This window comes from Urocampus carinirostris, chromosome 19 (genome assembly GCF_059441175.1).
Source record: "Urocampus carinirostris isolate Australia breed hairy pipefish chromosome 19, RoL_Ucar_1.0, whole genome shotgun sequence".
Taxonomy (NCBI): domain Eukaryota; kingdom Metazoa; phylum Chordata; class Actinopteri; order Syngnathiformes; family Syngnathidae; genus Urocampus; species Urocampus carinirostris.
The window spans coordinates 452,615-466,663 of NC_142367.1; the positions used below are offsets into that span (position 1 = coordinate 452,615).

General features: G+C 42.7%; 1 protein-coding gene across 2 annotated transcripts in view; it reads left to right on the forward strand.

The window, feature by feature from the left end:
- Window positions 1-1,787: 1,787 nt before the first annotated feature.
- Window positions 1,788-14,049, forward strand: part of ctbp2l (C-terminal binding protein 2, like) — a 28,287-nt gene continuing 16,025 nt past the window's right edge. For both annotated transcript variants that reach the window (XM_088323640.1, XM_088323639.1), the window contains exon 1: window positions 1,788-3,588. In XM_088323640.1, coding sequence (XP_088179766.1) covers window positions 1,788-3,588 — 1,801 coding nt within the window. The remainder of the gene's footprint in view (window positions 3,589-14,049) is intronic.

A 14,049-nucleotide genomic window follows, 5' to 3' on the forward strand; every position in this document is an offset into this window, starting at 1 on the left:
AAACTCAATAAGAAAGACGCTTTCTTTTAATCGCTGCTGGATTTCTTCCTTTGAAGGTCCTGGACAAATTGAAAAATTGGCCTTGAAAGTAGTTGTAAGGCGCTTGAATTTGGCCATGAAAAGGGTTTACAAACCCTGAGCTTTACTGGATTAGTACAAAAATAATAACTTATCTTGGAGGACTTACTTTGTTAGTACTGTAAATTCCGGACTATAAGCCGCTACCTTTTTCCCAAATGTTCAGCCCTGCGGCTTATTCAGTGAAGCGACCAATTTATGTAATTTTTCTAACGGCCACCAGCGGCGCTGGAGTATAAAAGGTAAGATTAAGACTGGTAGAATATATGCGCCAAGAAAGACTGGAACCTCTAAGTTTATGCATATATTGTCTGTAAAGTAAAAGTACGTTCCATTAATAAGGAAGACGCCCTTGATGGAGATAATTATGAGGAGGAAGTTAAGGACGATCTATCGTGAATTTCAAAATTGCGGGATGCTTTTTTTTTGACAGGTACATTTGATGCATTGCGAGCGTGATCCTACTAGCATGTTGGGACCTTTCAAAGGCACGGTTTGGGATGAAAGTTATATTATTATTAAAGCTTTGAAAACTGTCTCGGTGTACCGTCTTTCTTCGTAAATATGTGTTACCATGTATAATATGTATTTGCAACTGTATATTTTTGTAATGTATTTGTTTTAGAGATTTATTCTGTTATGTGTTCTACGTGTTCTACGGGCCAATCAAAAAGAAGGGGCGTAGCAAACGCGGGCTGATGGGAATTGGGGTAAAGCTGAGTTACCGGTAGATCTGTCTGTTGTCGCAGCGGACAATAGTGGATATATATTTTTCCCACCCTTAACTTTGGAAATAAACATTTTGTTTCCTTGGATTACTTTCAACGGGACCCGGACTTTACAAGTCTGCATCAAACGTTAATTACGGGTATCATTTTCCATTCCATTCATGATGCTGATTGTGGTTCTAGGATTGTGCACTATTGAATTTTAGATTGTATCGGTAGGAGGCCAGGAGGCTAAGACCTTGACTTAGCCTCTTAACTGAGAACAAGTGCCTTGGCCTATTGGCTTTGTAGTGTATTATGATTTGACGATAATGGATAATTGATAAAGAATTTAGAACAAATAATCTCTACAAAATCACAATCGTGGAACTTACAGCTTGGTCTGGGTTAAACTTGTGATCGTGTCATAAGTTTTAATGTGGGCACACGCGGCTTATACACAGGTGCGGCTTGTGTAAGAACGAAAGTGGAAAATCACTTAAAAAGTGGTGGGTGCGGCTTATAATCAGGTGCGCTTTATAGTCCGGAATTTACGGTATATTATTGCCAGGTTAATTATTGCAAGTAAAAAGAACAAAGATGTAAAAAAAAGACACAAAGGATATCAAACTGGGTGCCATCAACTTCCCCCAGTGTTATCTGGCTGTGTTGTTTCTGTGTTATTTCTTGTAGTGTTTTTGTCTAAAATGTATTCCAAGCACAAGCATTAACCCTGCTAGAATGGAGTAGCACCTTAACACAAAGTTGTATGTTGTGTGAAGTTCTAATGTTTCCAGGTCTGAATTATTTAATGGGGAGTCATATGACAGCAACGACGTAAGAATGAAGGCTCGGGGGCACCTGGACCTGCAGATCAGGCGAGAATAGTGTTTCAAATCCTTTGCTCCTCCCTATTTGATAGGCCTGGGTGTAATCGGAGAGTTAAAACACAAAACTTGGGTCTATTTTCCGCAACTCTAGTGGTCCATTCTATTTTCCCTGATGCCGAACCTGAGGGAGCATTCGTGTTTTGGTGGTTCTTGGGGTCAAGGGGGTACATGCTGGTCTGAAGCCCAGAGAGAAAGGGCTGCAAGTCGATGTCATTACTGTGGGATTATTCCCGACCTGAAGAACTTGCTGGCAGCAAACAGGGGTGAAAGTGGAAGTAGATTTCATCAGCAGCTGGATCTAAAGACAATGGTTCCAGTTCTTCAGTCCTCGGCGTGTGATCTCGTTCGACAACCAGGGCAGCAGGAGACCAAGAGTGCAACGCCTCAACAAGATCTTGGCAACAGGCTTTTTGTCAAACAAACTATGTCGGGCAGGGGCACAGCACCACCTCAGGGTTATTTTCAGACTACCTCGATAGGTCAACCACCAGAAGGGTCGGGATTTTTTCAAGCTCATAACCATCACCTTCTCACAAGATCACCCTTTCATTATAGTCATTACTCCAAGTGTTCAAGGGCTCTATGGGATCAAGCACACACCAAGGACAAGCCTTATGTGCAGGCGTCTAGTTCTACACCTATCCCTTTGCCTCCATCGCCGCCACCACCTCCCCCACCACCTCCTCCTCTTCCTACCCACGAGCTTAGCCATTTGTACAGGGAAACTCTGGGATCTAGGATTATCTTGGACACTCAGCGTATTACCGGCAGCTCTCCCTCAACAGCAGTCTACGGACCTCAGGCCCATCTTCCTAATTGCATCGATGAACAGTCATTTATCACTGTTCATCAACCATTAAATAGTTTCAGTACCTTATCTCAGTCGGCTAGGGCCGATTCCACGGTGGACCCGGGTTTGCAGGGTATGGACGGCGCTTTCCCTCGTGCTTATGGAGTCGTAGCCTCCCAGCGGCTTCCTTATGACCCAAACTATGATCCAAGCGCAGTCATGATGGCTGCGACAGCAGGAATCTCTTCTGGTTTGCCTCTGCACAATTCTAGTGCTGCGGACTCTAAAAATATGGCGGATCCTGCTTATTTGGCGTTTTTACGAGCTCAAGGTCTTGCTGAGAGTACCATCACTCTCTTGCTGCAACACGGCTTTGATTCCTTCTCTATGCTGAGTATGATGGAGGACCAAGACATCCGCTCATTTGCCCCCAATTTGGCTCAGGCCCGCGTTCTTACCCGCATAGTGCTGAGTTACAAAACTGGTGGAACAGCAACTCGTACCCGATCCAACAGCTTCAGCCACCGCAACGATTACTGCGTGCCGCCCCAAGGTTTGACAATGGATCCAGGACTGATGCCGCAACCCCCCACCACAATTCAAACAGCATCCCCAAGATTGAGAGAGTTTCTCGGAAGAAGACCTAGCAGTGCGCCATCTCAACACCTCTTGGAGACAACAACTTACCAAGCACCGCACCCCCTGGCAAGTGGAGCTTTACCAGTCAGCCCTGGAGGATATAACACTGCTGTAAGCCAAGGAAGACCGTTTTCCATGTACAACGCCCACACTGGCGTGACTATGTCTGCCCTTGGACAACAGCCCCTAGGTGCCCTAGGAACCCCTGGAGCTGCGCCCAAAACCTTCTCGGGCTCGTACTCCCCCATGGAGCTGATGAAAAGAGCACCAAACCTTCCCCCGGCATCGCCAGTAGCGGCTTCAAGCCCCCTCCACAGCCCACAACTCCTTCGTAAAGGGATCAACGCTGCTCCTGAAAGTAGCATTGCTGCCGTGGCATCTTCTACAGCTCTCCAATCTCAAAACCTGAACGACACCAAATTAGTTGGACGCCGGACTGGCCCCCCAGTCATTGTCTCAACCATGACCGCAACACCGGAAACAAGTACAGTAATCTTCCCTTTCTCACTCATTGTTTGTCACCATTAGATCAAAACTTTTAGGATATGAGTATGAGTTGACTCCAACCACTAAAAATCTGCATTGATTATGTTTGACCTAAATCAGGGATCTCCAACTTTGTGCTTGCGGGCACCCGCATGCCCCCTGAGGACAGCTGAGGTGCCTGCAGAGCTCTTATGAAAATACTCCACCAATGCTTGGTCATTGTGATTTTCTAGTAATTCTTTTTTTTGTAGCTGACTAAATCCAATTAACCCTTCTTCCTATATATCTCTCTTCTTTCTTTCCTTTCTTCCTTTCTTTCTTACTCACTTTCTTTCCATTTCTCTCTATATTTTCTCTTTTTTTCTTTCTTTCTCTCTTTACTCTATTTCTTTCTCTATTTTGTTTTCTATAATTCTTCCTGTCTTTCAATCTCTTTCTCTTATTCTTTATTTTTTATCTTATTCTTTCACTCTCTTTCTTTCTATCTTTTTTCTTTTTCTTTTTGCCTTTTGTCTTTCTTTCTCTTTCATCTTTCTTTTTCTCTCTCTTTCTTTTTATAATTTTTTCATCATACTTTTTATCCACTCTTTCTTATTCTCTCTATTTTGCTTTCCCTCTTTTTTCTCTATTTCATTCTCCCTTTCTATCTCTTTATTCTCTTTCTCTTTCTATCTTGCTTTCTTTCACTATTGTTTTTTCTCTTTCTTTTTCTCGCTTTTATTTCTCTTTCTCTGTCTCTCCATCGGTCTCTATTTCTTTCACTCTTGGTCTTTCTCTTTCTTTCCATCTCTTTTTTCTCTTTTTTTTCTCTTTTTTCTTTTTGTCTTTCTTCCTGTCTTTCTTCTTTCTACTTGCGATAATTAACCTAGTAATAATATAGTAACAACATAGTAAGTCCTACAAGATAAGTTATTATTTTTGTATATGAAACAGGGAAGGTATCCTTTGCACTGATTAGTAGCAAAAAGTAGATTGACGCTTGAAAAAAGTTGAAGAACACTTACCAAAATGAATTGAATCTTCCAGGACAACCTTCAGTTTTGTCTTTTTCAAAATGAACCAAAAATGTATTCATGTATTTTATAGACTAAATTTAAAACTAAATGTTCAATCTTCTAATTTTCTTAATAAATATCACCTTTCTTGTAATTTTACTCTACACTCTCTCCTAATCAGGTGCTTAACTTGCTCCAATTTGGCTAATAAGATTGCGCCGTGTAGGCTATTATAGGAATCGGTTTTTATAGACACCTTGTTGTCTGCGTGCTAGCCATCCTAAATTTTCATTAATTTAAGTGGTACGTCCAAAAGAAATGATAATTTGAGTAGTACTTCAGGTTCCCTTTTAGAATATATTTCATTTATTTTTATTTACAAGAAAAATCATCTAATTAGATAAATAAATAAATAGATATTGTGCATTCACTTCTTCCGTTCCCTTTTATTAAGTGAGGTTCGTCATTCTTACCGCCCCAGCTCTTTCTGAGGCGGGTATCCACGTGGCTCGGGGGGGACCAACGTTTGTCTAGTATCCTTGGCGCTGGAGCTTGACCCGCAAAGCCGGAGGAGCCACAAGCCCGAACACCGGCTTGCGCCGGCCGACGTGGGCCCTCCGAGATATCCTGTATAGTGTATGCAGCCTGAGCATGAAATTAAATGAACTACTTTGCTAGTGAGTGTCAGGAACAGAACGGAAATAGGACCCACTCGCGTAACGTTTACCACAAGTTTTATTGAAGGAACGAGTAAGGGGTGTACCCACAATCCGGTGTTCGCTCTCGTACTCGGCTTGTAAACTGAACACAGAAGTGGATAGCGAGCAATGGCGGTTTCAGGGGCAGAAAACTGGTCGGTAGCCGGGACATGGGAGAGCAAGACGTGGTCGGGGTCAGAAACAAGTCATAAGTCGGGACGGGAGAGCAGACGTGAGCGGAATCAAAACGGGTCGTAGCCAGAGACAAACGGGAGCAAAAACGAGACAGGCGGGAGTCAGGTTCGCAAAAAGGCTTGCCGTGTAAAAACAGAGGTTCGCAGACGGACTGACAAAAGGGGACAGATCGGAATGGGTTTAAATAGTGACAGGGAGCCAATCAGAACCCACGGAAGTTGGCGCCAAATGAGCACAGCTGAGTCACATTAGTCATCATGACAGTAAGACACTTTTTATTGTTGATGTTCTGTGACCATTTTAAAACTGTTGATCAGGGGTCTCCAACGAAGTGCCTGCGGGCACCAGGGTGCCTCGTAGGACAACTGAAGTGCCTACAGAACCGTTTTGAAAATAGTTTACAATAGGAATATAGGTCATTGTGATTTATCGTAAAATGATGGTTCTTTTGTTGTTGAGTCCATTTAACCCTACCATTTGGCTTTCTACATAGAATACCCAAACAACAGCCAACTGACTGGATTAGTTTCTACCGTTGATCTACAAATGAGACAAAGCTTGGTGTGAACAACACAACACAGTAATGACCCTCCCCATGTTAATGTAAAGAAAAGAATGTTTTGGTGGGATTGTAACCAGCCCGTATGTTTGAAGTATTTTGTAGTAGTTCTGGAGTACTTTTATAGTGTGACTTTATTATCTTTTTGTAGTAATTTGTCGACAATTCCTGAGACTTCTAGTGTTAAAAGACAGGTGCATCATTTGGGGTGTCTTTAAACATTTGAAAGTAGAATATTTTGTCTTTTATGTGTTAACAATTCCCAACTGTGTCCAAAGAGCCTTAGTCATTATTTTTCCACCGCTTCTATATGCTTTCATCTTACTTTCAGCACCGTTGTTTCAGGAAGCGCAACACGTTTGGAAGCAGAGGGGAGGAGGGGTGGAGATAATAAAAGGTCTGCGTCAAAGACAGTCCAAAGGCCATCCCAAATTCCCTAAAAGACAAGTTTATTAGCATTTGAGGAATGGGCTGCAATCATGACTTTATGCCACGAGAGTAAGAAAATGTCAAGTTCCACACAGCACCATTTATCAGGTAATAACGTAGAAACAACATAATAAGAGGTTATTTTACAAAATCATATCAAACTGTGTGCCAGTAGTATACGCTATGTAGAAACAAAAAGTAGCTTGACGCTTAAAAATGTTTGAAAACCCCTGCTGATCATGTTGGTTAGATGGTACTTGTATTCTTTAACCATTCTTCTCAGCTGTACTCATTCTGGGTGAAAATAATTTCTTCTAGTCAAGTAACAGCATTTGTTTTGTGTGGCGGTACGTAGAGTAGATAGATAGATAGAGAGAAAGAGAGAAAGAGAGAAAGAGAGAGAGAGAGATTTTATTCATCCCCGTAGGGAAATTCACACTTCCAGCACTATCCTTTGTTGTTTATTAACAGATTAACAGGATGGTCTCGGGGTGCTGTGTTGTAGTTTAGCAACAGCGGAGTGGATGACGTCACACGCTAGGCCAAAAGTTCGACGTCCCTGCAGCAGATGGAAATCTTTGTGCCCAGGGTTACACCACCTCGTGTTCACGTAGATAGCGAGTCCACCTCCTCTCTGCTTCCCACGGGGTTTTGTGTCTCTGTCTGTCCTAACAGCGCTGAAGCCGGGTAGCTTCACGTTAGCGTCCGGGATGCTAGACGTGAGCCACGTTTCTGTAAAACACAGCAAACTGCACTCCCTGTACGCGTTGATGTTTTTCGCCAGCACAGCCAGTTCGTCGGTCTTATTTGGTAGAGAGTTCACATTTACCATGAAGGCTTATAACGCCGCTAGCCGCTTAGCCTTCACCTAAGTAGCGAAACACTCGACCTCCACTGGGAATAGCCAGGTCTGCCATCCCTGCACTGTTGGACCAGTTCTTGATATTTGGCGTTTTTCCTTTCAAGGGCTTCGCTGCATCCATCTTCCCACGGTACAGTTAGCTCAATAAGGATGATCATTTGGGCCTCTTCTGACCAAATCACGATGTCTGGCCTCAAGGAAGTTTGGACTACCTGGGTAAAGTGATTTCCTTCCCAGGTATATATATATATATATATATATATATATATATATATATATATTTTTTTTTTTTTTTCCGCACTATAGGGCGCACCGGGTTATAGGGCGTACCCCCAAAAAAATAGTTTTTGGTACTATATTTTCCATACATAAGGCGCACCGGATTATAAGGCGCTACAATGGCAACGTCGACAAAACAGTCAGATAGTTCAGTCAAACTTATTACCCCCTTAACATTGCGAAAGCTTGCAAAAAAGCAAATACGTGTCGTAGACACGTGCGGATGCGGTGTCCGCACGATGTCACTCAAATACATCGTTCCAAATATCATTCGGAAGGTTAAAGTCTTGGGATTCAAGAAATGCCAACCATTCCTTAGTTTCTATTTTCTTTTTCGCTCGCAACTTTACTGTGCATATGACAATAAACACTTGGAATTGAGTTTAATTTAAAAAAAGACCCATCACAGAAACATCGATATCACCCTGAAACAAGATACTGGGAAAATATATAGCCGGAGTAGCTCACCGAAGTCGTTGTGTTCAATAATAATGTGCAACCATGGTCCTCTTATATCCGTGAGTGTAGTAAATCCAGGAGAGTAAAATATTTACAAATACAGTACAGAAAAGTAAAATACTGTTTTCTCTATGCCGTCAACCCAACATGCTATTCACATTCATCTTTTTCGGCCAATTGCAGGCTTTGTTTTGCCCTTTTAGCCTATGCCAGGCTGTAAATGATAAAAAGGATCCACCCTCTTTACCTCCGAATAACTTTAGCCAATAGTGATCGATTCAAATGATGATTGACACATTGGTTAGCCAATGAAACGCCGGTATATAAATCCCAGCATACACCACGGACTACATCACGTTCGGGGGAAAATCTAGTCGGCGCCTGCTTTCATTAGTTGCAAGACTTTGCGACTTAATATTGATCCATATATAAGGCGCACTGTATTATAAGGCGCATGGTCAGCTTTTGAAAAAAATTAAGACTTTTAGGTGCGCTTTATAGTGCGGAAAATACGGTACATATATATATATATACATATATATATATATATATATATATATATATATATATATCTCATCTCATCTCATTAGCCATACCGCTTATCCTCATTAGGGTCGCGGGGGGGCTGCAATACCGGGCCGATGCGTGGAGTGGACAGAGCAAGCTCATATTCCATCTCCGAAATGCAAAAATCAAAGATAGTGACTTCATAGAAAGTACACAAAAAGCCAAAAGGCTAAGCTAAGGACCTAGCATCAAAGCCTTATCCCCCTGTAATTATATACATATACATATCACAAAATTCTATGGGATCAATCTTGACAATCATAGGAAAGTTGAGTAGATAAAGCAAAAATGTACAAAGTAAAGTAAAAGTGTAGAAGATATAGGGGTGGGAGGGTTCTGCGTCTTGGTTGGCTAAGTGTAGGTTAATAATGTCATTAAAAGCTGGAGTGGAGCTTAGTTGCGACAGTTACCTTCAACTGGCCATGGAGTTGTCGGCCAGCGGCGTCCCGCTGAGCAGCATCGCAGGTGGGTTAGCTTTAATGTCACGTGACCACAGCTCGCTAGCTAAGTGGCTTAGCCACGATGGCAAATCGTGTGCCGTGACGTGGTTTCTTAGAGGAGATAATCCATAGAAAATCTTCAGACGGGCTTTTTTTAGCTTGCGTATTACCAGCCCATGCGTGGTATGTTCAGGGCTCTCTTTCATGTGGGATTTTGAGTGCCGCATAAGACAAATAGCATTTGGTGTCTTTTTGTCAACACAACTCGGTTGGGCAGTGGTTGGGCAGTAACGAAATACATGTAACTGTGTTGCGTACTTAAGATGCAAAAAAAGTGATTGTATTCCGTTACAGCAGGAGTGTCAAACTTGGGCCAATTGTGGTTCGAGGGACGACGGTTTGAGGCCTTCGCCTTAATATGAAAAATTAAAGGAACTGTGTATTATGAAGAGCTTATCAATCTTAAAAGAAGCAATTGATTTAAAGAAATATTGATTTAAAAAATAAAAGCAAAACTGTGATATCAGTTCTCATGTTTTAAAATACTTGTAGGCTTAGAGAAATAGATGGAGAGAAAGACAGGAAAACAGTAAAATGGGTGTTGGAAGTGGGGGGGTGTTCCCGGGATTTTTTTCAAGATTTACCAATCACTTGACATGCCGCGCAAGTCAGGAACCAGTACAGGAAACAGGAATGGAGAACCCAATTGCGTAACGAACTGACAGTTTATTAGGAAGAGGAAGAATGCGCGCAAACTCGATCCGGGGATTGATGGTCGCGGAAGTGGATTGAAATCCGAACAAAAGAGTTGTCAAAATCAAACAGATAAGGCCAAATATGAAACAGGATCAAACACAGGCAAATTCACATAACTAAGCATTTCTCACAGAGTTTAACAGGAGTCTTGCAGACGCTCTCACCAGGCAACTCGCGAGAACGCGTTTTAGTAGTCCAGCAGCAATCTGTCAATGCGTTTCAGCTGTTGTCAGTGGGCGGGGCCAATTTGGGTGCCGTGGCAACCGTGACAGAACCTGGTGCCACACCGCGGGGACTAATTGAGCGCCATGGCAACCATGACAGCGCATATTTACCTTGGTTTACTGGTCAGCAGTGTAATTATAAGTGAGTTTAATAAATTTAATCTAACTCTGACCTGAGACAACCGGTCAAGTAGACATGAATAATGGAACTTAAACTAATAGTACAAAAGTCTACAGTAAAACAATATGAAGTGAGTGTCATTGTGTCATAGAGGTAATATCAAGATCTCACGCCAGGTTCGGGCTTAAAATGTCAATTATTAAGTCGGGGCGGGCTACTCTCTCACTGTTTTTTGTTTTGTTTTGTTTTGTTTTTCTGGGGTGGATGATGTGCACAGCATGCACTTACTTTCACTCAAGTAGTTATTTAGGTGATTTTTTTACCTTTCCTTTTTTTTACTTTTCATTTCATAGATATATCTATAGACTGTATTCATCCCCGTAGGGAAATTCACACTTCCAGCAGTATCCTTGTGTTGAAAAATAAAATAATAAAAAAAGAAATAGAATACAGAAATACCCAATATAACGTGTTGAGTATTCAAATAGTGCTACACAAAATACACCCTGTAATAAAAATAGGGTAATGTGCAAATGTGGGGGTGGGGTTTAATGTGGGCTTACTCCCCTGGGTGAAGTTGAAGAGCCTCATGGCATGGGGAAGAAATGATCTCCTCAGTCTGTTCGTGGAACAAGACTGTGACAGCAGTCTGTCGCTGAAGCTGCTCTTCTGTTTGGAGATGATGCTGTATAGTGGATGTGATGAATTGTCCATGATTGACCACAGACTTTTCAGTGCCCGTCTCTCAGCTACAGTTTTCAGGCTATCCAGCTCTGGGGCCACAACAGGGCCCGCTGTCCTCACCAGTTTATTAAGACGAGAGGCATCCTTCTTATTAGCGCTGCCTCCCCAACTCGCTGCCGCGTGGAAGAGGGCGCTTGCCACAACAGTCTCATTGAACATTTGCAAGAGCTTTTTGCAGATGTTGAAGGACGCCGGCCTTCTGAGGAAGTACAGTCGGCTTTGTCCTTTCCTGCGTAGGACTTCTGTGTAGGCAGTCCAGTCCAGTTTATTGTCCAGTTGCACACCCAGGTATTTGTAAGTCTGGACCAATTCTAAACATTCTCCTTTGATAGTTACAGGAACCGGGTGACTTCTAGTTCTAGTGAGTACACCACCATCTCCCTGGTCTTGGTGGTGTTCAGGTGCGGGTGGTTAGCGTCGTTTCATTGGACAAAGTCCTAATCCAATCCTGTACTCCTCCTCCTGCCGACTTCTGATACATCCCATGATAGCAGTGTCATCAGCAAACTTCTGCACGTGGCAGGATCAGAGTTGTACTGAAAGTCCAACGAATACAGTACAAGGTGAATAGGAACGGAGAGAGCACGGTCCCCTGTGGCTATCCCATGCGCACTTTGGCACCAAAGTTATACTATTCAGATAACTATCATAAAGAACATGCTTACCAAACTATCAGTTTAAATTACAAAATCCAAATAAATGTTCATGTGGTAGATTGTATCTTAAAAGATGAAGCTCCTCTAACCTCACGTCAGATAGCTTGTTCCTCAAAGATACACATCTCTGGGGGCTGCAGTAGCCCAGGAGGTAGTCGTTTTGGAACCAGAAAGGTTGCAGGTTTGATTTCTGGCTCCTCTGAGTTAAATGTCAAAGTGCCTTTGGGCAAGACACTGAGCCCCTGAAGTCCCTTATAAGCAGGCAGGCAATCGGTGTGTGAAAGTGTGACGTGTATTGTAAAAATCGTTGGAGGTCCTCAGTGACTAGTAAAAGCATTATGTAAATGCAGTCTATTTAGCATTTATTGTTCAGAATTTGGAAAAAAAAACGGTACTTTTGTTCATGGTTGTGTGATCTATTTCCCCAAAAATGGAGGCAAGAAAAGTGCTCAAACATTTTAACAGGATATTCTTATGAGGAAAATTGTAATGTTATCAGAATATATTAATTTGAAAATGTGGTTTTAAATTTTTTTGGGGTGCTAACTCTTTTTTTAGGGGGGTTACCTCGAGGTCTATAGTTGTGAAAGATTTAGAATAGGGCTCTGATTTACTGAGATTGTCAAGAACCGGAACAGGTTCAGGACCCAAATGCGTGACGTTTTCACACAAGCTTTTATTTTGAGGGAAATGGGGAGTCATGCACATTAGGCAGCGGTATGGCGTCGAAAGACAAGAGACTGACGAGATCAACACCAATTTTTCGTGCAGATATTGGACAGATGGGGTCGATACCGGACAGGACAGGACACACAGGATTGATATAGACACAGGATATCGAAATTAAACAGGTCAAACTAGACGGGAACGAAAACTGGAGAGAATAAAAACAGGACAAAAAAAGACGGGAACTCTGCTTTCTCCTTTTGCACAGCGACCTGTCAATCGTCTTGCTACTCTAGCGACAGAGTTGAAGTGCTGCCAAATATAAATGCAAAAAAATATACTAATATACCCTTTCCATGATTGTAAATAAGTGTGACGTATTAAAGGTGTGCGTGCATTGTTTAAGCAGAATGGCGGAATTTATGTCAGGTTGTAGCAGCCCATTGACAGAAAAGTGTCACGGTTGCCATGGCGCCCAATTGGCCCCGCCCGTGTGGCGCCGGCTTTCCATCTATTCAAACTCAGTGCTCTAATTTTTCCTTTGTCAGTCCGTCAACGAACCTCTGCCTCGCAAGACGTGGGTTCTGACTCGGTCCTGTTTTCCTGTTGGTATTTTCTGTCCGGTATTGTTCCTGCTTATTTTTTCCTGTTTAATATCGGTTTCCAGTTTCGTTCCTGTCTATTTTTGTCCTGCTTAGTATTCTCTCCGGTTTATGTTCCCGTCTATTGGGTCCTGTTTAATTTCGATATCCTGTTTCATTATCAATCCTGTCTGTCCCGTCCTGTCCGGTATCGACCCCATCTGTCCGATATCTCCTCGGGCAATTGGTATCGATCTCTTCAGTCTCTGGCTTCCTGTTTTGCCACGCCAGACCGCTGCCTAACGTGCATGACTCCCCATTTCCCGTAAAATAAAAGCTTGTGTGAGAAACGTCCGTATTTGGGTCCCTATCCTGTTCCGGTTCATGACAAAAAGATTGTAGATCATAGATAGGAACATCTAAAAATAGCACAAACTATGTGCTAGGAACATGGTCATGACTTTATTTTCTTCATCAAAGTTAACAAAAAATTCTTTTGAATGCTGGATTTCTTCCTTCAAAGGTACTTGAAAAATTTGCCTTAGGAATTCAAAAAGTGCTTGAATTTGGCCATGAAAAAGTGTAGGAAGCCTGTTGAGTTGATACTTGGCTTAATATCCCATTATTGTAGTGAAAAGAACGCTTGAGTGGAGGAAATCAATAATACAGAAGGGAAAGGGTTGTTTCTGGGTGTGTGTACGAAGGGAGTGGAGGGGTGTGTGCATTCCAGATCAGAAATAGAACAGACTCCAAAACACGCTAAGGAGAAGAAGTGGAGGGAGAGTAGAAAGCAAAACAGGAGGGATTATGCAACCGGAGCGCGTTCACCCGTTGAGCGATGAATTAAAATTGCGCCACTGTCGCCTAAGAGGGAAGCTGCCGTTTCAAGGGACTAAAATCGCATCTTTCTCAAACCTAAGATGATGTGGTCACTATCTCAGTGAGTGTCACGGTTGCAATGGCGCCCAATTGGTCCCGCCCGTGTGGCGCCAGCTGCGACTCGTTAACAGATTGGCTTCCCTGCTATTTCAACCCAGCCCTGTCATTCTCCTTTTGTCAGTCCGTCTGCGAATCTCCGTGTACACTAGGCAAGCCTTTTTCGACCCTGACTCCCGCTTGTCCCGTTTTTGTTCCCGTTTGTCTCCTGCTTCGACCTGTTTGGATCCTGACCATGTCTGCTGTCCCGTCCCGGCTTACGACCCGTTTCTGACCCCGACCACGTTTTTGC